Raw genomic sequence first — 25,456 nt, 5'->3', positions numbered from 1 at the left:
CTCTCTGAGACCAGGGACCGAAAGGAGGGCAACCTGAGAAGATCTCACAGGACGGGACAGAACTCGCCAGGAGAGGCTGTCCTGAAGGTAAGTAGGTGCTAAGCTCTGAAGGGCTTTAAAGGTGAGAACCAGCACTTTGAATTGGATCCTTATGTGCACTCAGCTGCACTGATCTAATTGTAGGGGTGTGCATGGACTGGTTCAACAATGAACTGGTCCACCACAAACCGGACCAGTTCGAGTAGTTCAATCTCAAACCACTTCAAGCCAGTTTGGTGACCTGACCAGCCCAACCAGTGTGTTTGACCAAACCAGTTCGGGGACCTGCGGTTTGGTCCAAATTCCATCCAGATTTGGACCAAACTGCAACAACCGGTCTGCACACAGCCCTATCCAATTACACTAATACATCGCTCAGAGGAACTAGTGCTTGAACACTTTGATAAGCTATAGATTCCCAGACTTTCCCCCAGGTAGAATTCCTTAGTCAAGGTAGAAGAAACAATCTGAGCCTTGCATACAGAAAACTACAGATGGTGATGCTATTCATACTCCAGACCAAAACCTTAAAAGCTATGATCAAACACTTATTATTATTATTATTATTATTATTATTATTATTATTATTAATTTATTTACCCAGTCAGACAGGTGTTATTGACTGGTTTGTTTTATCCAGACATTGAGTCCTGCCCAAGGACCTGGGATGGCTGCATTTATTGTCAATGTTGTTGCTGTTGTTATAGATATCGTCGCAGAATATAGGCTGTTCCCAGTAAAGCTGCTTTTTGTAATTGGCTGATGGTGATTTCTGTGGCCCCTATGGTGTTGAGGTGCTCTTCAAGGTCTTTTGGAACTGCACCCAGGGCGCCAATTACCACTGGGATTATTTGGGTCTTTTTCTGACACAGCCTTTCAATTTCAATTTGTAAATCTTTGTATTTGGTGATTTTATCTATTTCTTTTTCTTCTATTCTGCTATCCCCTGGTATTGCTATGTTGATTATTTCAACTTGTTTTTTCTTTCTTTTCAACTACAGTTATATCTGGTGTATTGTGTGGCAGATGTTTGTCTGTTTGTAGTCGGAAATCCCATAATATTTTTGCATCTTCATTTTCTTCAACTTTTTCAATTTTATGGTCCCACCAATTTTTGACTACAGCTAGCTTGTCTTTTTTGCAGATATTCCAGTGTATCATCCCTGCTACCTTGTCATGCCTTTATTTGTAGTCAGTTTGTGCGATCTTTTTACAACAGCTGATTAGGTGGTCCACTGTTTCATCTGCTTCTTTACAAAGGCAGCACTTGCTGTTTGTTGTGGATTTTTTGACTTTTGCTCTTATTGCATTTGTTCTTGGTGCCTGTTCTTGCGCAGCCAGTATTAAACCCTCTGTTTCTTTCTTCAAGTTGCCATTCTTAAGCCATTGCCAGGTCTTGGTGATGTCTGATTTTCCACTTATATTGTGCAAATATTGACCATGCAGGGGCTTATTTCTCCATTTTTCTGCTCGGTTCTTGACTTGTTCTTTCTTGTAGGCCTGCTTTCTTTCATTGGTGTTGAATAGTTTCTCATTATTGATCATCTGAAGTGCATCTTCTTCACTGTCCTTGATATATTCTTCAAGGCCTCTTTTCTCCTGCTCGACTGTTTGATGGACTTGCAGCATTCCTCTTCCGCCTGAGCTGCGAGGGAGGTATAGCCTGTCGACATCACTGCGGGGGTGCAGAGCATGATTGATGGTCATGATTTTCCTGGTCTTACGATCTAGCGTCTCTAGCTCAGCCTGGGTCCAGACTATTATTCCTGCAGTGTATCTGATAACAGGTATAACCCAGGTGTTTATGGCTTGTATGGTGTTCCCGCCATTGAGTATGGACTTGAGGATTTTTCTAACTCTCCTGATGTATTCACTTCCAATTTTTCTTTTAACTTCAGTGTGTGCGATGTTATCAGCCTGGAGAATGCCCAAGTATTTGTAATGTTCTTTCTCTTCCAGGTTCTTGATGTTGCTTCCATTGGGCAGTTCTATTCCTTCTGTTTTTCTTATTTTCCCTCTCTTCATTAATAATGCAGCACACTTGTCTACTCCAAACTCCATTGCTATATCACTACTGAATATACAGACAGTGCTTAGCAGTGATTTGATTTCCGACTGGGACTTTCCATACAACTTCAGATTGTCCATGTACAGCAGATGGTTGATTTGACTTGATGTTTTAGATGTTTGGTATCCGAGGCCTGTTTTGTTTAGTATTTGTGAAAGTGGGGTCATGGCGATTACAAACAACAGAGGGGATAGTGAGTCCCCTTGGAAAATGCCTCTTCTAATGCTAACCTGTCCAAGTGTCTTGCCATTGATTGTTAACTCTGTACTCCACATGCTCATTGCTTTTTAAAATAAATATCTGAATGTTTTTGCTGACACCAGTTGTTTCTAAACATTTTAGTATCCATGTGTGAGGCAATGAATCGAAGGCTTTCTTGTAGTCAATCCATGCAACACTTAGATTGGTTTTTCTTCTCTTGCAATTTTCTAAAATCATTTTGTCAATCAGCAGCTGGTCTTTTGTGCCTCTGGTGTTTGGGCAATTTCCTTTCTGTTCAACTGGAAGCTGTTTGTTAGTTAATAAGTGTTGCATCATTTCATCTCCTATTATTCCAGTTAATAATTTGAACATGGTTGGCAGGCAGGTTATCGGTCTATAATTACTTGGAACTGCACCTTTTGCTGGGTCTTTCATGATGAGATGAGTTTTCCCAGTTGTTAGCCATTGTTCAATATTACCACCTTGCAAAATGTGATTGAACTGTTTTGATAGTTGTTTATGAAGGCTTGTTAGGTGTTTAAGCCAAAAGCCATGCAGTTCATTGTTGCCTGTCGCAGTCCAATTTTTAATTTTCTTTGCTCTTTCACTTATTAATTCTGGTGTTATTATTAGGTCTCGCATTTGTTGGTTACATTTTTTGACCTCTTTCACCCAGCCTGCTTATTTATTATAATCTATTGGGTTGTCCCATAATTTCCCCCAAAATTGCACTGTTTCTTCTTTATTTGGTGTTTGTATGTTTCTTGCAGTTTCTCCTTCTGTGCTTTGGTAGAAACGTCTCTGATTCGACTGGAATTGGAGATTCTGCCTGTTTTGTGTAATTCTGGCTTAACACCTGCTAATCTTCTTTGACACTGCTGTTATTTGCTGCTTTATTATTTCCAGGACTTCTCTAATTCTCCTTGAATCTAGGTGGTATTTTTGGATCAGATACTATTTGGTGTTTTCATTCTTCAGCTTCTTGTCTTTCATATCTTTCAATTTACTAGCATCTGATCTAAGCCTGGAGATTTTATTTTCTAATCTAATCTTCCATTTAGGTGATGTACTGCTTTCTTTTTTTACAGGTCCACTGATCTTATATCCGAGCTCTTGTGTTATTGCTGCTGCACTGTACATTAGTTGGTTTGTTTCTCGCAAATTATTGGTTGTTATTTCTGCAAGTGCAGCATTGACATCTTTTAATGCCTGAGCAAGTTGTTTTTTGGCAGCTCTTTTTAGAGCTGGAAGTCGAACCCTGGTGGTTGGTTGGTTCATGTGCTCAGTTAGTTTTTGCTTTAGTTCTTGTTGCTTTTCTGTTAAACAGCATTTGGGTTTTTGAGGTGAAGGCAAAGGGGAGGTTGCCTGGTTTTGATTTTGAAACAGTTCAGCAACAGTGGCATCCTCTATTTCCAACACCTCCTCCTCCACCTGCGCCTGAGCAACTTCTTAAGTTGGTGGTAATTCTTCTTCCATATCTTGAGCCTGTGTTGCTCTTTGCAGTTCTTCCAGCTCAACTCCTGTGAATACTTTATTTCTTATTATGAATCTTCTCTGGTCTGCTAGCCTTTGTTCTTTTATTTCTGTATCTGGATGCTTCTCTTTCCAAATCTGGAACATTCTTTTTAAATAACCTGTTCTAGTTGGACTAGACTTGTCATAGCAGATCATTATTTCCTTGTTGGCGTTTTTCATATTTTTTTTCCGGTGAAGTGATGTTTCTTCCAGTAACCTTGCAGTCTCCAGCCCTGGTTGCTCAACTGAAGATCCTGAGTCCTGTTGCCCACTTGCCACCAGATGTCCAGGGACTCCAGCACCTGGTGTGGTCCTTGTTGACCCGGGCAACAACCAATCCGGTATAGATTTATTAAAGTTACGTCTCACCATATTGTTGATGGGAGAGGCACTCTTTGTCTGGCTCCTCTGGTGAGACCTGTCCAGTATGGTTGGACCGCTGGCATAGCTCTCACATTCCTCAGAGCACACAAGCCCCACAAACACACCAAGGTAGTGCCTCACTGGGGGCCAAGGTCGTGGTACAGATAGCAGGAGTAGCATAAAGAGGGGAAAACCCTAGTTTTTTTAAAAAAGGAGGGGGGAGGGTATTCTATTGGCTCTAGCACCTGTATGTAATTGGAGGAATACTCTGCCTCCTCATCAGATCAAAGCATAGAAAAATCTATGCTGAGGAATCATAGGGGGAAAACATGTATATGCTGTCCCACCCAAATAACTTGGCAAACCCTAATTCCTGTTCCCAGAAACAGATATTTTGACCACAAGTAGAGCTTTAGGAAGCTTTAAGAAGAGGAATATGTCAGCTTTAGGAAGAGGAATATGGCCATTAACAGAGGCCACATTTATAGTAAAAATATCTCCTGAATGATTCCCCCATTCAGAATCTAATATCAGAATACGTAAGTTATGTCTTTTATGAAGCTGAACAAATTTCTACATGAGATTTCTAGCTAGAGTAGAAAAAAACCTGAACACTTCATTTAATCTTAATAAAAACCTTTTAACCAGCCTGAACATAAATCTTCCATATAGCTTCTCCAGACGGACTGTGCAAGTCCCTCTGTCTTAAATATGCTGTTTGCTTTATAATAATCGCCTTGAAAGGTTTGGAATGGTTTTTGGCAGTAGTTAGCAGAGAACAAATCTGAAAAACCATGCACACTGTGCTTCTGGGCACTCAAATGTTAGTGGCTTGGAATCAGACGCATCATGCCCTTAGACAAAATTGTTTCCAAAGGCATTTTCTGTGTATGACTCTGGGCTACTCATCATCTGTCTGAGTATCACAGATTAATGAGATAAGCTGGTGGCACATTCAAAATGAGTTGGAGTGGATCTAGTCAGTTCAGGGACACACATTTCATGTAGATATGCAACTAGGCTATTTAGATTATGGAATATTATAGCTAAAGCTTCAGCAGCCTCTACAGTTAAAGTTGCCCAAGCGTTTCCATTCTAAAAATTCTTCCACAGTAACTATAACCTTGGGGGGGAAATAACTTGGGAAGCTGAAAACATAAATGTCAAAAAAAAAAAAATCCCAACCAAAAAAACCAAAACAAAACCAACAACAACAACAAAACCAATAGTACCAAAAGAGGGGGAAAGGTACATACATTTGCTCACTTTTTGCATACACATATACAAAGCTTTAAAAAAGTGAATATTTATAAGCATTTTAAACAACTGTTTAAAATGATTTGAGAAAAAAGTGGCAGTAATGAAAATATATTTTTTTCATCTAGAATAATGTTGGCAAGAATTGATAGAGTGGTTTCATCTATCCAATCATTCACAACAACCTTGTAAAGGACAGTAGTAATATCACTTTTTAAATATATGGGGAAATTAATATAAAAGGATAGTATTTCTCCAGTGTCTTAGGACTATGTCCACATCCTGTTTCCATCCTGTTGGACTGATACTTTAGCTCTAAATCAGCAAAGTGTAAAGAAATATCATGTGAGGCAAAGGTTTGTGGAACATCTCTTTGGGAAGTGTGCCATCCATCTGGACCCTACTATTTTGGTCTATTGTTGGGGATAAGTGGTGGATCAGCAAAGCTGACTGTGCATTTAATCTTGCTATAGCTTGCTGTGTATTTAATCCCACAAGACCACCATGAAGCCATGTAATTCAGCCGTAATGTCCCTAATCTCTAAATAGAATTTCAGAATACTTGATATTTTCTTTTCTTTTTCATATTCTTTCTGAGACAACTTGAGAAGCTGTCAAGTTATGTTGATTATTTCTTGCTATCAATCCTCCTCCATAAGCTTTTGAGTATTTTATTCCCATTTTTTTTCACACCCGGCTTTTAGTTCACACCTCCTCCAGAATGGAGGTATGTGTTCACATATCAGCCAAATTTACCCCAAAGTCCCTGGGAGCTATCAGGGAGCACGTCACACACAATTCAGGCTTTTCATTGTGTGTTAAAATGTAGCCCGATTGGAGTAAAAAAATCGACTTTTTGTGTAGATTTTGGAAGGCAAGGTTGAACTCACATTAAAGCCCTGCAAAAATCCCACGGTGAAGCTTGCTGTCTGGGAAAGCCCATTGACTACTGTGGAATATGCACATCCATAAGACTGACCACCCCCCGCCCGCCATACACACACACAATGAGTTGCATACAAGAAACTATTAAGTTTCTATACCACCCAGTTGTTATGAGCACATGGTTTTTTGCATAAAGAGATCAGATTGGTCTTCCCCATCCAGTTGGCACTCTCCGTCCCAGCAACATGCCATTAGGACCAGAAAGACTCACTCATTCCACCCATGCATGTGGACTGCAATGCTTATGTACAGCACAGCCATGTGGGAGAAGGCCACTGGGAAATGTAGCTTGAGATGTATAGAAGGAATTCTGTGTTTGTTTGTTTAAAATATTTATATCCCACCCCTCCAGTACAATGCTGCTTGTGGCAGCTCAGAACAGTAAAAGTAATATAAATTTTTTTTAAAAAAAACCCAAATAAAATACAGCACAGAATAAGATATCACACAATTAAAAAGTCCATCAATTTATAATTAAAATGATTGAAAAACCTCTCGAAACAGATGAGTTTTGAGGTATTTTTTTAAAAAAACCCTAAACTGCATCCCTAAATACATATAGATTCAGATTGGGAGAGAAATTCAAATGGGTTTGAATGAGTTATTTTTAATTGGCTCTCTTGCATGTAGAATTTCAAAATAAAAGAGAGCCCAGCCCATCAAGCAGTACTGTGGCAACAAAATAAGTGGAGGTTGTCTAAAGGAAGGTTGTAGAGGAGCAACGCAGAGCAGATTGAAACCATCGTGATTCTGAGCATTGCACTGAACCAGAACACTGAACCTGACATTTGGGTATTTTGTTTTTGCCGCAGGGAGCTTGAGTGCTCATTTTGTTTACACATTTCCATCAGGAAGACTGTCTACTAAAGATATAATCTTAACTTCATCCGGTTTCTCATTTAATTTATAAAAGATAAGGGCAACCTGGCCCTTAGTTTGCTCTCCCAGACCAAGCTCCTTTAGTTTCCATGGCACTTGTTGCACTGATGATCACTCTGCAGGCTGCTCGCAGTAGACTTTCAATTTCTATTCCAGGCTATTCAGTTTGCCTTCCTTTCAGTTGGATCTGCTCAATTCAGGTCACAATTCTGTTGTAAAGGTGACGGTTGTTTATTCCTTTTCTTAGGACTGAGTGTCTCCAAGGCACAATACAGACCATTTCTTGCAACAAAGGCAGCTGAATATGGACGTTCTTTTCCCTTTGGTAGTAAGGCATAGTCTTAAATTGTGCCCAGTGTGGCAAGTCCTGCTAATTTAAAGGGGCAGCCAGATCATTCTAGTAGATCCATTAGTTCAGTCTCTGGCCTGTAATAGAACCAAATGTTAGATATTTTGCAGGCTTATTCCATATAAGAACTTATCTCAAGCCTTGGGGAAATATTGTATGAAAAGAAGAGAAGACCAGTATTGAAGGGATACAATTAGCTCCAGCTAGTTAGGATCTGCTTAAAAACAAGCAGGGAATTACTCAGTTTTTTTCACAAGATAACAGCTTGAGGGTCTGTTTGTTAAATAGTGATTACATTATTTTGCTCAGTTATAATCAGGATGAGTATTAAATAATCTCAGTAAGCTTTCAGAAGAAGAGATTGTCCACTTACAGTAACAGGGCAGTTGACACAATGATTACAAGGGTAGGAGATGCCTCCTACTCAGTTTGAGAGCTGTCCGTACTCCTGATATTTACTTCTACTACTACTAGGAATATTTATATACTACTCTTCAACCAAAGTTTTCAAAGCAATTTACACAGAAAAACAAATAATATATACATAAGATGGTCCCCTGTCCCCAAAGGGCTCACAGTCTAAAGAGAAACATAAGGCAGATACCAGCAACAGCCACTGGAGGGATGCTATACTGAGGTTGGATAGGGTTAGTTGCTCTAGCCCTGCTAAATATAAGAAAACCACCACTTTATATATTTCTTTATAAGAAAACCACCTGACTGAAACAGCCACTGATCCAGCCGCCTAGCAACAATCGACTGCTAAGCCCGCTCTCCCCACATAACCCCACGAGGCTCTACACATTGATTGCGTGTAGAACCTCATTGTCTTTGTATGTACGTGCACATTTGTATGTGTATGTGCAGGGGGGAGGGTAAGAGATTGGGGGGAGGGCAAGAGAGAGTGGAGCAGGAGGGAGGGCAAGAGAGAGTGGGGCAGGGGGGAGAGGGGAAGGACAGGAAAGAGGAGCAGGGGGAGGGGGAGGGAGGGCAAGAGAGGGTGGGGCAGGGGGAGAGGGGGAGGGCAGGAGAGAGGAGCAGGGGAGGGAAGGGAGGGCAGGAGAGACTGGGGCAGGAGGGTGAGAGAGGGGGGAGGGGAGGGCAAGAGAGAGTGGGGCGGGAGGAAGGGACATAAAGAAAGTCGGTGGGGGGAAGGGGACCTCTGCACACCCACCACCACCTCCAGTAACTCCCCGGAAGGGGGTAAGGTAAAAAATTTTTAAAAAAATTTTTACACTGAAAAACATTCACAACCTCTCCCCCCCCACCAAACCAAATTTTGGGGGGTGGTTCAACGGGGTGCCAGACTGAACTGGCCCGATCGGGTTTGAGTCTGGTTCAGGCTTGAACCAGACCAGGCCAGCCGGTTCCATGCACATCCCTAGTTCAGACACTATTTATTAATTTTATGTCATCAAGCAGGTGAGTGTACAGTTAGAAGCATGGGTGACGTGGCAGAATTCCTAGTTCTCACACCAGAAATAATACCAGGGATATATTTGGAATAGCTTGATTGTAGCAGAAGTGAGTCCTAACTATTGCCAGCCCCAAAGTGTTTGATTACTCTCAGCAAATGAGCTTAAGTGGCATCTACTGTATGTTTGTATATCAAGCAGATCTAATGATTTGGCAGGCATTGTCTAGGCAAACGGAAAATCAGATGTGCAGCTTCTTAATCATCTGTCATATTTCAGGTAGCCACTTTTGCTGCCTAAGCATGGTTAATTTGCAAAGAGCATAACTGAGAGCCGAAAGTAATGAGGCAGGAAGCCAAGCTAGCCTATCTATCTAGAATGTATTCCAGCAGCTTGGAGAGGACCAGATCTTCTGTAGCTTATTAGAACTTGTCTTTTTGGTGTTTAAAAAAAAAAAATCCACCCCCCCCACCCCAAATGCTGAAACACATTATCTGATGAAACTATTTTATCCCTGCCAGAGTTTTCAATATGCACTATATCAAAGTGTATAGAGTATTTGTCCGTTCAGTTTATTGCATATTATATCAAACCTCTCATGTATTTTATTAGTTCCTTATACTTCATATTCATCCCATTATGCTTTATTAAGTCCAATGTAATCTTAAATCTGCAATGCAGTTTTCATTTTATCAATTGCAATATATCATTTCCTCTCTTTTTGACTAGTATTACTTATAAGCTTTTTCTGTATGCTTCAATAAGCCTATTACATTATAAAAGCATTTGCTAGAGAACACTTATCAGCATTTCTATAACAAACTGCAAGATTTTAGGAGGCTAAAGATAGGTAAAGATGGATCTTTCAAATGGAGTTTTGTGAGCAAGTTATCTTAAAATCTTGTCATTATTACATACAGGAAAGAAGCTTGCTGTCAAAAGCATATGACTAATAATAGAATCAAGAACAAGATGCCTATGGGGAGTTTTTGCACTGTTATTATATATGGGCTGTCTTGCTTATGGAGAATGAATATATCACTATGGCTTTATTGAAAAGTTACCTGATGGTGATCAGGAATTTGATCAAAGAGTCATAATTTTTTCCATTGCCCCAACTTTTAGAATATGACACCTATCAGAGTTTGTTCATTTATTGTTAGATTTTTACGCTGCCTTTCATTAAAACAATCTCAAGGCAGTTTACAAAACATTTAAAACAATATAAAACAGTTACACAATAACAATATTAAATCAGAATATAAAAATACAAATCTCATTAAAAGTTTAAAAAACATACACGAGACCATAAAATACAGAGCAGCAGCAACAAAAACAACACTCATATAAAAGCCTGGGTATAAAGCCAAGATTTCACTTGTTTTCTAAAAACTGTGATGGAGACTGAGGAGTGGATGCCCACCAGGAGAGCATTCCAAAATCTGGGGGCAATAACTAAGAAGGCCCCATCCCACATGCATGATAGCCGAGCCTCCCTCATTGTCAGCACACGGAGCAGAGCCCCCTCCAATGAGCTTCTCAAGCGGGGAGCAGGTAGTCCCTCAGATATCCAGGGACCAAACCATGGTTTTGACTTTAAAGGTCAAAAGCAGCACCTTGAATTGGACACAAAAACAAATGGGCAGCCAATGTAGCGCTTTCAAAATGAGTGTAATATAAATTTAGGGGAGGGACAGAGACAGCTGTGAATAACTGGAGCCTGAGTGTGTGAAAGAATTGGTTAAAGGTGAAACTATTTAGAGGAATCTGATGCAGGAACAGAGGCTTTGCTGCTTTCTTATATGAGTTTATTTGCTAGGGGTGTACACAAAGCCAAAATAGCAGTTCGGTTTGAATTTGAATCGAATTCAAACCAAACCGTGTTCTGCCAAACTGGTTCAGTTGAACCAACTTCCAGATCCAGTCCATTCAATCAAACCAGTTCAGCGGTTAGGGTGGCAATACTTGTAAAGGGGAATCTGATGAGGACTTGGTTCAGTTTGATTGTAGACCAAACCGGCCCCTGTTCGATTCACGATCAAGCCGCTGAATTGGCCCGATTCAGTGTGTGCCAGTTTGATATCAAACTGTTCATGTAAATCCCTATTACTTGCTTCCAGTATGCTCTGCTTGCATAGTTGTGAGTGGAAGCCCTGGATTTCGGCCCCAAAGTTCAGGGGTAAGAGCACCTCTGCACAGCACTAAAGCGTATAATCAACTTATTTTCTCACTGCCCTCTCTGCAGTTCATAAGACTGCTGTGAAGCACTCTCAATGTTTTGAGACCTGTCCAGGCTTGCTGTGGTTACCTTTCTCCTCTCTGAAAAGTAGGTGAGACCAACTAACTGTCATAGGAGGAAACTACTTTCACACAATTTCCCACTGCAGGGAAAGGATGCTGTCATGCTGAGGTTTAGCTCTTTTGTTGTCCAACCACAATATCATCATCATCATCATCATCATCATCATCATCTATAATAACAGCAACAACAATGATAATAAAATTCAGCCATCCCAGGTCCTTGGGAAGGACTCGATGTCTGGATAAAACAAACCAGTCAATAACACCTGTCTGACTGTGTAAACAAGAAATAATAATAATGCATTTATTTTATTTTAATTAGTTATTTTTTACATTTATAACCCGCTTTTCCTCCGAGGAGCTCATGCTTATTTTTATCCTCACAACAACTCTGTGAGGTAGGTTAGGTTGAGAGCTACATGACTGGCCCAGAGTCACCCGGGAGTTTCATGGTTGAATGGGGATTCGAACTCGAGTCTTCCCGGTCCTAGTCTAACACTCTAACCACTAACACTTCCAAATTTTCAAAGTATATACAGTATATCTTGTGATCCTTGCAACAACTCTTTAACGTTCCATATGGTATTCCCATATTCCAGAGGAGGGGAATCCCCCCTTTGGGGGACGGGGAGAGGAGGCTGAAGCTGAATTGCCTGAAGCTACCTCATGTGTTCATGTCAAAGATGAGATTCACACCAGGGAGTCCCTCATTCATAGTGCATTGTCTTCGCCGCTATACTACACTAACTCTCAGAAACTGAGATGAACTTTTTAACGTCTTTCCCAAGGTCTATTAGATATAAAAATCCTCTTACACCATGACCCTAGTCATGTTTTTTAATTGAACATAACTCCTGCCAATTTACATGGGATTGATTTCCAAATATGCATGCTTAGGATTGCAGCCTTACAAGTTGTGTTCTGGGCAAACTTTTTATATCACTAGGATCTTACAGAATTTCAAGCATGTGATGTGGTTTTAAGCCACATCAGTCGCAGATTTACATGTGATCCCTGTAACAGAGATTCCCAAATGTTGTTGACTACAGCTCCCATCATCCCCAACTACAATGGCCTATGGTTGGGAATGCTGGAAGTTGTAGTCAACAATATCTGGGACTCCCTGTACAGGGAACACTGCCCATGACCCACCACATAATATTACTGTGAGACAGCTGTTCCTGACCCACTAGCTTAACATGTTATGGGATATCTGTTAATATAAAATTGTCATTTGAATGGGTTGTGTCAATTTTTCCTAATTTATAATGTCAACAATGGTGTCATTGTCCGATCTATGTTTACGTCTGGTGGTTCATACATGTGTGGTTTGAGTTGCGAAGTGGAATTGTCCATGCATCTTGTACAAGCTCATTTCACTGGAATCCTCAAGCAGATGTACAAACATAAGTTAGAGAGCACTGAAGAACATGTATTATTGCAAATGTGAGCTCTGTTTGAGAATATTATGTAGTTTGGCTCTTGTTGATAATGGATGTCCTAGTATATGAGGAGACAAGGCCAAGCACAACCTCCAGTATTGAAGGTTTGGTCTCATTGAATGACTGCCTCACACTAAAGGCTTCTTGCAATCTATTATTATTATTTATTCTATAAGTACTGCCTGATCTATAATTCAAGGTTTCCCGCCCCCAGATTATTACCATAAGAGACTACATCCCAAAAATCATTGGCACAAATGCTTTCAACAAATTCATTGGCCCTTATAAAGGCTACAATCACACAATGGATCCCACAGTAGCCAATGTGTTCTCTACAGCAGCTTTTCGCTTTGCTCATGCTGCAATTCATCCAACAATAAAGAGACTCAATGCACAGTATCAAAGTGACCCCAGTCTTCCTAATCTTCAGCTGCATGAAGCTTTCTTTACTCCCTGGAGACTCATTAAAGAAGGTACTTCTTCTTCTACAGGTACTTCCTGTAGCATGATTACAGCTTTTAAAATATGATTGTCGTACAGCTATTACTAATTGCATTCTTGTAAAAATCAGGAACATTTTGTTTAATTCCTTTGTTGTTCAAACTGCTGAACAGTGTATAAAGAACAAGTCCTGTGACGTTTTGTTCTTCTTCACTAGCTTTGTAAAAGGGTCTAACTTTTTTTTAAAAAAAGTATCCATATCTCTACATTTTGTAGTAAGCCAGGCAAGTAGAATAAATTGCAACTTGAGGACAAGAGATAGCAAAGTTTCTGTGACTTTAAGAAATAACCAAAACTTCTATACTTCGATTGCTTTAATAGATTTCTAACATATAATGAACTGTTTATTAGAAAATTATCAAATAAAAAGACATGTAGTATCACAAGCATGCTGCAAATATTATGTCTAGAGAATTCCAATTTGTTTTTTTATAAATTATTTTTTAAAAACCTAATCTGCTTGATATGTTTAGCATTTGCTTAACAAAATTCAATACAAGGTTTTAATAGCTTTAAGGCATCATGGTTGGATTAAAAAAAACAAAGACAAAGACAAAAGTTCCACTGGTGCAAAATAAATACTTTATTCTGAGGTCCCGACATGTTTTGAGCTGCAGCTCCTCATCAGAAGAAAAAACCTGAAGTAACAAACACTGTTCCTGAACAAATAAAAAGTCTCTCAGAAAGAATGATTTTATCTGTTTATGACCCATGACTGACATCTGGACTAAAAATGTTGCACTAGTGCAATAGTGTGCACTAGCTAGTTCCACTCAGTTGGGAGCATTCCAAACTAGTATTGCGCTTCTGCAACAAGGTGTTCTTGTACAACCTGTAGCATGCCTCCTGATGTGAAACCTCTTCCTCAGACCATATATGTTGCTTCCCCTTGTTGTGCAAAGGCAGTGTTGTATAACACTTTATATTACATATGGGTTATTATACAATTGGAAGTGTAATCCTGCCTTGTGAGATTTCTTTAACTTTCCATATAAATGAAGCACAGTCATAACAACAATTAAATGATAACTTTGCATTTTAAAGTTTCTTTCTTAACACAAACAACAGAATTTGCTAAATAAATAAATAAATAAATAAATAAACAAACAAATAAATAAATAAATAAATAAATAAATAGCTTGCAGAGACTTGCTCAGACTCATGTGTTCAAACAGAGGTTTTTCATTTGGTGTTGTTGTTGGCTTGTTTAGTGTTCTTTCTATGCTCCGACATTAAGATACAGTCTGTTTCTGTCTCCCCTTCTTGAAAGCCTGAAAATAGTAAAGATAGGTCTAACAAATATTATTTATTTATTAGATTTATTAAATTAGATTTAGATTTATTAGATTTATTAAATAAGCAGCCCACATGAACTCTCTCTGCATGGACCTTCTTCAGCAGGCCTCTGAATCCTCTACATAAGAACAGCCCTGCTGGATCAGGCCCAATGCCCATCTAGTCCAGCATCCTGTTTCACACAGTGGCCCACCAGATGCCACTGGAAGCCTATAGACAAGAGCTGAGGGCATGCCCTCTCTCCTGCTGTTACTCCTCTGCAACTGGTACTCAGAGGCATCCTGCCTTTGAGTCTGGAGGTGGCCTGCAGCCCTCTGACTAGTAGCCGATGATAGACCTCTCCTCCATGAAGTTATCCAAACCCCTCTTAAAGCCATCCAGGTTGTTAGCTGTCACCACATCTTGTGGCAGAGAATTCCACAAGTTGATTATGCGTTATATGAAAAAGTACTTCTGTTTGTTGGTCCTAAATTTCCTGTCAATCAATTTCATGGAGTGGTTCTAGTGTTGTGAGAGGGAGAAGAATTTCTCTCTATCCACTTTCTCCACACCATGCATGATTTTATAGACCTCTATCATGTCTCCCCGCTGTCATCTTTTTTCTAAATTAAATAGCCCCACATGTTGTAGCCTTGCCTCATAAGAAAGGTGCTTTAGGCCCCTGATCATCTTGGTTGCCCTCTTCTGCACCTTTTCCAGTTCTACCATGTCCTTTTTTAGATGTGGTATCCAGAATTGTACGCAGTACTCCAGGTGTGACCACACCATAGTTTTGGATAAGAACATTATAATATTAGCAGTTTTATTTTCAATCCCTTTCCTAATGATCCCTAGCATGGAATTGGCCATTTTCACAGCTGCTACACATTGAGTCAACAATTTCAACAAGCTGTCCACCACGACCCCAAGAACTGGTCAGTCACCCACAGCTCAGATCCCATCAGTGTATACTTGAAGTTAGTGTTTTTCATCCCAATGTGCATCACTTTACACTTGTCAACATTGAACCGCATTTGCCATTTTGTCACCCACTCCCCCAGTATGGAAAGATCCTTTTGGAGCTCCTTACAATCCGTTTTGGATTTCACTACCCGAAAGAGTTTGGTATCATCTGCAGATTTGGCCACCTCACTGCTTACCCCTACTTCTAGATCATTTATGAATAAATTTAAAAGCATCATTCCCAGTACAGATCCCCGGGGGACCCCACTTCTTACTTCCCTCTGTTTTGAAAACTCTCCATTTATACCTACCCTCTGTTTCCTGTCTTTCAGCCAGTTAGCAATCCACACATGTGCTTGGCCCCTTATCCCATGACTGCTAAGTTTCCTCAGGAGTCTTTGATGAGGAACTTTGTCGAAAACTTTTTGGAAGTCCAGGTATACTATGTCAACTGGGTCATCTTCATCCACACAGTTGCTGACACTCTCAAAGAACTCCAAAAGACTTGTGAGGCAAGATTTAACTTTGCAGAAGCCATGCTGGTTCTCTCCCAGCAGGGCCTATTCTATGTGCTTTAAAATTTTATCCTTGAGGATAAAATTTGCCTGGAACGGACATTTGCTCATCAATTTGCCTGGAACGGACATTAAGCTAACCAGCCTGTAATTTCCTGGATCACCCCTGGATCCCTTTTTGAAAATTACATTGGCTACTTTCCAGTCCTCCGGTACAGAGCCTGATTGCAGGGATAAGTTATATATTTTAACAAGGAGGTTGGCAATTTCACATTTGAGTTCTTTGAGAACTCTTGGATGGGTGCTGTCCAGCCCCGGCAATTTGTTAGTTTTCACTTTTTCCAGACAGTTTAGAACATCATCGCTTGTCACTTCTATCTGACTCAGTTCTTTAGCCTCCGTCCCTGAAAAGCCTGTTTCAGGAACAGGTATATACTCAGTATCCTCTGCAGTGAAGATGGACACAAAGATGGATGCAAAGAGGAAGATTGTGTGATAGATAGATAGATAGATAGATAGATAGATAGATAGATAGATAGATAGATAGATAGATAGATAGTAGACAGAGTCCTCTAGAGACAGATATATAGAATAGGGACTATATATGGTAGTCCCTATTCAACTTTCAGCCCCCTATTGGACAAGCCTATATCACCTGATGTTTTAACCCCTAAAGAGCAAGGGTTACACTCGCTTGCACAAGCAAATGAGGTTGTGCAGCTTTGAGCATCCACTCAGCTACACAATCTACTTGTGTGTGCATCTTTTTGTTCATCGCACTAGTGCAATGTTGTCTCGATGTCAGCCAGTGTTCTCTACCTCAGCTTTTATTTCTCCTGATGAAGAGCTGTGGCATTAAATGAGTTGGGACCTCTGAATAAAGTATTTATTTTGCCCAAATTGACCTTTCTATCTTTGCTTTTTGGTTTTGGGCTGCCCTCTTTGTCTTGCTTGCTCTTTTTTTTTTTTTAAGCCAATAAGAAGAATCGATTCAAAGCTATACAAAACGTTTTGAGGCACAATTCAGAAATAGTTAAGTGACTATTAGGCTGCATTAAAATCATCAGAACTTCACAAATATTCCCATTTGCTTGTCTTTGTCTTTGTGTTCTAAGGTGGTTTGGATCCCGTGGTAAGGGGAACTCTGGCAATTGCTGCAAAACTACAGGTACAAGATCAGCTGCTGAATGAGGAGTTAACAAAGAAGCTCTTCGTATTGTCTAATAATGGCTCACTGGATTTAGCATCATTAGATTTACAACGGGGACGTGATCATGGGCTTCCAGGTCTGTAGTCTTTTAAAACAAACCTTTCTCTCAAGCACTAAGATGGTACTTCTTAGGGTGAAACATATTTTATATTTCAAAGCATTTAAAACATTGGTAGTCATAGATGTGAGACTTTCTTGGAGGCTAAGGTGACATCATGAATTAATCAGAACGTGATATGAATTTAGAATCAATATCATCATTGCTTCATTTCTCTGCTGTGACTACTACTATTTTTATATATCTGAAAAGCAGCTCAAGGCGCAACTGCGTGTGTTGTCAGAACTTTTCATACGATCTTCCTATTTAGATAAAGCTATTAATAATAAATCTTAAAGCCACAATTTATCAGCTCCAATTTTTATAGGCTATAATCAATTTCAAAATGTTTGACGAATTAAAATTTGCACAACACAAGTATTATGTTAATGGACTGGGCATAGTTTATGCTAATCTGCATTTCCCAATCAATAATCTGGATTGGGTATTGGATTTAGATTGAGGAAACCTGGTCAATTCCACACTCTAGATTGTTTTGAAGGGTACTTTTTTAAAATATTTATTTATTTATTTATTTGCCCGCCGCTGCCTTCCCCCCCCAACGCAACCACCCTAGCACAGCCACCGCCTCTCCTTTACCCGGGAGGGCCTGGCCTGCCATCCCGCCGCCGCCTCCCGCCCCCAGTGGCCAGGCCAGGCTTTCCTCCAAGACCGTCTGGAGCTGAGAGGCTACCACCCTCTCAGTTACCTTGCCCAGCAACGGTAGGTTGGAGAAAGGCCTATAATTGCTCAACTCTGAGGGATCTAGAGCAGGCTTCTTTAGAAGAGGTCTAATAATTACCTCCTTAAAACAAGGAGGCATCCTGCCCTCCCTCAGAGAAGCACTTATGATTTCTGCCAGGCCACCTACAACAGCCTCCCTGCTAGATAGAATAAGCCATGTTGGACAAGGGTCAAGAGAACAAGTGATAGGCCTCACCGATCCAAGCAGCTTGTCCACATCCTCAGGAGTCACAAACTGAAATTGATCTAGTCGAATCTCATAAGAGGAATTGTTGGACACCTCCAGTTCAGACATCAAATTAATTGTGGAGTCTCTTAGGATTGAACATAGGATTGCCTTGAATTATTTGTGGGATGGGCAGGATACCAATGTGAAAAATATATTTTCAATGCCAGACCTCAACAGAAAGAACTAATAATGAAGACACAATGTGCCTCTCTTGTACCACTAAGTACATGCCCCACACATTTACAATTAGGGAGAAGACTGGCTAGGTTACAGATAAGGCGGAATGTACAGGTCCATCTATTCAGGCAGATTTGGGCCCAGCTTTTAAGGAATTAAGCTTTGCTTGGAAGTAAGGATAGACAAAAGTGTCTTAATAGATAACAATTTGAGTCTTACTGTGAATACCATCTTTACAGGTTACAATGATTGGCGAGAATTCTGTGACTTGCCAAGATTAAGGACAGAAGCTGACCTGACAACAGCAATAGCAAACAGGATGGTTGTCAAAAAAATCTTGGAATTCTACGGCAATCCTGACAACATTGATGTCTGGCTGGGGGGTATTGTAGAAAACATGTTACCAGATGCCAGGATGGGTCCATTGTTTGCTTGTATAACTGGAAAACAAATGAAAGCACTGAGAGATGGTGACCGGTAAGTACTTTTATGTTGTACTGGATTTCAGCTGGTAAATTGCTAACATCCAGATAATCCAGATAAGCTGTTGAATTAGCTCAAGGTTATTGCACTAGCCAGATGCACTAATGCTGGAGCTTGCATTTCGGGCTAGTGTTGCGCTAGTGCAGACATACTTATGCTTCATTAGTCAGGATGTCGCTCACTGTTATTTTATTTCACTTTGTTTATTTTTATATTTATATCCTGCTCCTCCTGCAGGGAGCCCAGAACAGTGTACCTGTGAGGTAGGTAGACATAAGTGACTAGCCCAGAGTCACCCAGTCATGGATGAATGGGGATTTGAACTTGGGTCTCCCCAGTCCTAGTCCAACACTCTAACCACTACACCACCCTGGTTCCCTTACTTACTGCATCTGGGCAGTAGTACAGTTCTCCTTTCCATTGTTTCCAGTGGAAAGAAGTGCTGTGCTGCTGTCCAGAAACAATTTAACATCATTCTGCATCAACCCCTTCGCTACACCTTCAGGGCTGCCTTTTTAGGTGTGCTATCATGGTGGGTCCCTACTGTTGATGGTAGGGATGTGCACAAATCGATTTGGCATGTTCAGAAGGGACACACTGAATGGTTCGGTGAGACCTGCTGAATCATTTTGGCAGGGCGCAGAGTGGTCTCTTTGAACATGAGAAAAGCTGGTCCTTACCTGCTCTTCTGCTGCCCCATCGCATTTCCTGGTGCGCCACTGCACTGCTCAGAAGTCCACACGTAGCAGGTGGATGCACATGGACACAGCCACACATGGACCTCTGAGCAGCACAGCACCGCACCAGCAAATGCAGTAGGAGCAGTTAAGGACCAGCTTTATTCATGCATAGGGGTACTGCTCCCCACCCTGCTGAAACTATTCATGCACATCTCTAGTTGATGGAGGGATGGCCATCATGTCAGCCACTTTTCAAAGCTCACCCATGCTCCAAAAGTGCTCTGTTATAGCAGAAATACGTCGTTTTACCTTCTCCAGCACAGGGGCTATTACTGCATGGTGGCGGATGTTAGGAGTATGTGCAGAATGTGGCTCTGGATGTTGCCTAGTGTTTTCATGTTATTTTACTTTATTTTATTTTATTTTATTTATTTATTTGATTGATTTCTATACCACCCTTCCAAAAATGGCTCAGGGTGGTTTACACAGAGAAAGAATAAATAAATAAGATGGATCCCTGTTCCCAGAGGGCTCACAATCTAAAAGAAACTTAAGATAGACACCAGAAACAATCATTTTGTTCTTAAAGTTAACCAAGAGACTTCCTTTCTTAACCAACTCTGGATTGTTTGAAAAAGTTCATCTAAGAGAGAGCCATCCCACCTGTTAGCCTGTGCAAAGTGCTCTGTGAACCAGTAAGGAACTCAAACTCCCATCGACTCAAGGAGCTGTGGGTACCAAGCATTGCCAATGCAGCAAAAAGTACACAAATAACTTCATGCATAACACTGAGGCTGTTCTAATGTGCAGGCTAATGAAGCCAAGCCCAGTCGTGCCACGCATGAGAACTGCTGGGATAGTTTAGTTGTTGCAGCTGTTTAAGGATCACTGTAGAGTCTAAATTAAATTGATTTATTGGTGAAGTACATTTAAGATAGGAAAGACCTATCCTATCTATGAGCTACATAATGAATAGATAGATAGACACAGAGAGAGAGAGATGTCTCCATCTTCTCTCTAGGAGGAAAGGAAGAGGACTGATTCACTACAGGAAGTACCTGAGGAGTCAAAGCAAGGATCATAGAGTAGAGGCAAGCAGGGACAGGTAAGGAGACCCTCACAAACTACCTCTACTTCCAATACCCTGAATGGTCATTAGGATAGTTGGTGCAAAAGATCGATGCACTGGAATTCCATCTCCAACATCTTTTTTATGGTGGTCCCCTATTTCAACATGTGAGCAGCGGACACATTTATAAGAACAAGTAACCATAATTATTTCTTAGAATTATAATTATTAAAATTAGAATTATTTCAACTGTTTGAAAAAATTCTTATATCTGATGTGTAATATATGCAGTCTTGGTAATATATATATATATATATATATATATAGAGAGAGAGAGAGAGAGAGAGAGAGAGAGAGAGAGAGAGAGAGAGAGAGTCTTGAATCAACACTGGCTAGAATCCAACACATTAGGCCAGCAAAAACCTACTCACCCATGCTGCAGAAACCACTGAGTTTCAGTGAACCTAATACTGTGTTTGACTGAAGCCTACACTAATGCCTTACTTATTTTGGGGTGTTTTTTGTTTTGTTGATTTCTCTTCTCTTGCTGCTGTATAGATTTTGGTGGGAAAATGTTAATGTTTTCACAGAAGCTCAAAGACATGAACTCAACAAATATTCTTTATCAAGATTAATCTGTGATAACACAGGCCTCACTGAAGCACCTCTTGATGCTTTCATACTTGGAAAGTTTCCTAAAGATTTTGAGTCGTGTGCAAATATACCCAGCATTAATTTAGAAGCTTGGCAAGAGCCTTTTCAGACAGGTAATACAAAGTTTAAACATTTTATATTTAGTCAACATTTAGAAAGTAGAAACATGTTGGAAGCTTTGGTGAGAGTGGTGGGGGTGTGTAAAGTAATGGTCTTGATTGTTTCTTGCCTTGGGCATAAGCAGTGCTCTGCATGAAAAAAAATGTGAAGGGTGTCGAAGGAGCATTTCTCAAAATCAGAATTTTCAAAGGATTCCCAAACGAAAAGTATGCAACTCAACCTAAATTACCTGAAAAATTGCATTTTGTCTGAAGAAGGTCATGGGACTGGATCAACTTCATCCCAAGTACTTCATGTTAACTATCCTGTTGGTTCCACTAACAAAATAATGAAACATTTTACATATTCACTTACTAAACTAGTTAAATGTGATCAAATCATTAGCACTTCAGTGGAATTAAAATCAACACATATGGTGGGTTACAAGATTGGTGAGAGGTGAGATCCCTCTTTCCCTATCTTAGTTGCCTCTCTTTTGGATTCATTCCTCCAGTTTCCTCTACAGCAGATCTATGGGAGCAATGAGGCCTCGAAATCTGATTCCTCTCATCCCCTTTTTGGGGAAAGACCTTCCAACTTCTCCACTTTGGGTGATAATTTTAAAAAAATGACAAGTCATCATTGGAGGGTGGGCTGCATTGGGTTTGGCCAAGCAGGGCACTAGCCAGAGGCTCAGGACTATCAGAAGGACCACAGTACAGCTCTGAGTCCCTGCCTTATGCCTGGCTCAGTTGAGAGCTGGATGGCAGCTGTGATACAGAGCCATGTTGACCACTGCTGTATTCTTTTAACAATAATGCAAAGTGTTCATCACATTGCTACATCTCTGTGATGTCACGGGTGCATTGCATTGTTGTTAAAAAGGAGCCATCATTGTCACTGTGAAGCACTCCACACTGCTACTGCCCTCCTGTTTAGATAAGCCTTCCTCAGACCCTTGTGGATGTTTACTTGGATAGTGGGATGCCAGTAGCAGTTTGCAGCACTTTGTGGTAGCTAGCACAACCATGGCTAAGCACTCCATATACCACTGCTGCCTTGCCACCTGACCACTGGAGGAGCAAAAGCCCAATGTGTGTGTGCCATTGAATAGGCAGGGACCCTGCACAGGGGTTCAACCCAGCCTCCCCCATAGCCTGACATTGACCCTGGTTAGAGAAGTACAGTCAGAGGCCTTATATCTCTACAGGTTAATCCCTGCAGTGAAGATCAAGGCCAATTCCACACCATGATTTTGGTCAGGACCATTACCCTAATTTTGTTGGTGTTTTCTTATACTTCTTTTTATAAACTGAAAGAGTTTGAAAGTATCTAAGAAATTGTAAATGGAAAGGGAGACCTATAATTACTTTAGATGTTAGATTACTACAATCACAACTATTAATGCGAGTTGAATTTTGAAATGCTATTTGAAATAAATAAGGGTGGAATCATGTGTCAATATAAAAGGAATGAGTAACGGAATTAAGAGGGAAACATTCTTTGAGAAATAAAGAAAAGAAAATGCATGTTGTATACTACAAGAAACACCCACTGCAAAATAATCTAGAACTGTTATTATAATAGGAAGTTAAGTGGGGCATATGAGGTACATAGTGACAAAAAAAGCAAGTTATATTTAAAAGTGAATATGATGGAAAATGTGCGGCTGCAGGGGAATGGGTTCAAATGGAAGAATAACACCAGGCAATGTGTAGATAACCAACATAAATTTTTATGAGGTCTTTTGAAAGACATTATTTAATTTTGCCTAGGGAGGGGTAATTATCAGGGATAATCTGAATGGTGTGTTGGGTTCTATGATAGGCCAAGTAAGAATAAGAATTTAAGCAAATAACAAACCATTTAAAAATAGCTTAAATCAAAAATGTTTGCAAGATGTTTGGAAACATGGGAATCTAAATAAAGGAAATTATATATTCTTTTCAGGCCATCAACACTTATTCAAAAACTGACAAGCTTCTTATGTCTAAAGGTTGTAAAGAATAAGACCCCATAATTTATGCCAATCACAGTCTAATATCTAATGAGATACAATGATATATTGCTTAATTACAGCAAATTCATGATCATGTACACAATCATTGCTGTCAGAATAAGCCATGCATAATATTGTACAGAATAACTTGCATAATTGCTGGATTTCTCCCTTGTATTTCTCTGGGACAGGGAGCCATCTTCTCCTTCCTTATGCTATGTAAATCCCTTTGCAAACCTCTTTTGTACATTGCAAATAATGTGGGAGAATCAACTGTATGACTATGCCATCATATCAAAACATTTTATTAGGGGAAAGAAGGGAAGCAACATGAAGGAAAGCAATTGGCAAAATAATGCTCAGACATTTACAAACATATCTCATAACTTTAATTTATTGTAGTAATTTTATAGCTGTTATCATCTATTTATTTATGTATTACATTTGTATGCTACCACTCTGTAAATCTCATGATGGTCTTAAAAAAAAAAGCCCTTATAAACAATTAAAACAGTTAAATTTGATTTAAAAAGTTAGAAACTTCAGCTAAAGGCCTGCCAAAGAAGATGTTTTTCAAGTCCTTTTTGAAAGCTGCCCAAACTGTAGTGTCTTATATCTCAGCAGGGAGTGCATTCCAAAGCTCAGGGGCAGCTACAGAGAAGGCCTGTTCTTAAGTCATTGCCAAACAAGCTGGTGGCAACTGAAAGCGCAACTCCACCAAAAACCTCAGTGGGTAGTTGGAATCATGCAGGGAAAGGTGCTATATTTCACTTACACACACAAAATCTAGATGTCAAAGTGTTTGTGTGTGTGTGTGTGTGTGTGTAGGTATTTTTTAAAGACATGTATATTTGCCACCACTACCTTCAAAAAAAAGTCACTGGGTTCAAACAAAGGTGTTCATGATGCTCTATCCATTTTTAGCCTCAGTAGTTTTAAATTTTGGTTATGTTTTGTTTTTATTTCTAGAGTTGACTTGTGGTTTCCCAACAAGAGTGGACGATGGTGACTTTGTCCATTGCTCAGAGGCAGGAAAATCCATGGTTACCTATTTTTGCCATCAAGGATATAAGCTACAAGGAGAAGAACAATTGTCCTGTACAAATGGCAGATGGAATTCACAGCCACCAGCCTGCGAAGGTGCGTGTAATTTGGAAATTGTCTGATACTTGTCAGTGAGAATAGCATTGCCATGTTATAATGTTTAGACATTATTTATTTTGACACGAGGTCCTGTAAAATTGTCTACTGAGGTCACTGTCAATGCAGCCATAAAGAATGCTTCTTATTATCTAATTATCCTTTGTTAATATCATTGTTAATAAGAAATAATTATTTGTTATTAGATAATTATCCTTGCCTGAACTTGAAACGTTTTCAGTACATGACCAGAAAAAAGAAAGAAAAAGACACTTATGCACAGTATACATATCTAATATTTATCCTTGTCATTTTGTATCGTAGAATATCGGATCCACCAACCCCAAGGCAGTAATTAAGGTTATTTGAGATGAAATGCAAGCTAGTTTCTAAGCAATCTTTCTGATACGTTTGAGTCCTATAGACAGTAGATAGTAGTACAACTGTGACACCGCTTGTACAAATATCTTCATATTTTTACCTGTATGCCTTGAATCTCTTCATATATCTGGTTTGGCAGATCTGCCCTATTTGGTTTTACTCCTATATCATGAAGCATACTTTTAAAATGTCCATTAATGACACTTTCCCCCTCACTCAGTACTTGGTCCCCTTTCATTCTTTACACTCTTACTTTTTGTAATCTGATTTTGCAATGTCACTAATACCTTAATGATTTCCAGCCCTGTCTTTCTATTCCTTCCTTCTCACACCCTCTGTTCTTACTGACATGTCCAAACATCTTACAGTGATTTCTGCTTGGTTGCTAGATCATTATCTCAAGCAACATGCAGAAGACAGATGTATTATTTTTCTCCCTAAGCTTTACGTTCACCATATCTTTCCC

General features: G+C 39.9%; 1 protein-coding gene across 1 annotated transcript in view; it reads left to right on the top strand.

The window, feature by feature from the left end:
- Positions 1–25,456, top strand: part of TPO (thyroid peroxidase) — a 123,678-nt gene that overhangs the window by 45,391 nt on the left and 52,831 nt on the right. Inside the window, exons 6-10 of the mRNA XM_053286033.1 lie at positions 12,989–13,247; positions 17,144–17,314; positions 18,725–18,962; positions 21,276–21,484; positions 24,439–24,609. Of these exons, the coding sequence (XP_053142008.1) occupies positions 12,989–13,247; positions 17,144–17,314; positions 18,725–18,962; positions 21,276–21,484; positions 24,439–24,609 (1,048 nt within the window). The remainder of the gene's footprint in view (positions 1–12,988; positions 13,248–17,143; positions 17,315–18,724; positions 18,963–21,275; positions 21,485–24,438; positions 24,610–25,456) is intronic.

The sequence above is a fragment of the Hemicordylus capensis genome, chromosome 1 (assembly GCF_027244095.1).
Source record: "Hemicordylus capensis ecotype Gifberg chromosome 1, rHemCap1.1.pri, whole genome shotgun sequence".
NCBI classification, from domain to species: Eukaryota; Metazoa; Chordata; class Lepidosauria; order Squamata; family Cordylidae; genus Hemicordylus; species Hemicordylus capensis.
This window is presented reverse-complemented; position numbering and strand designations above follow the sequence as displayed.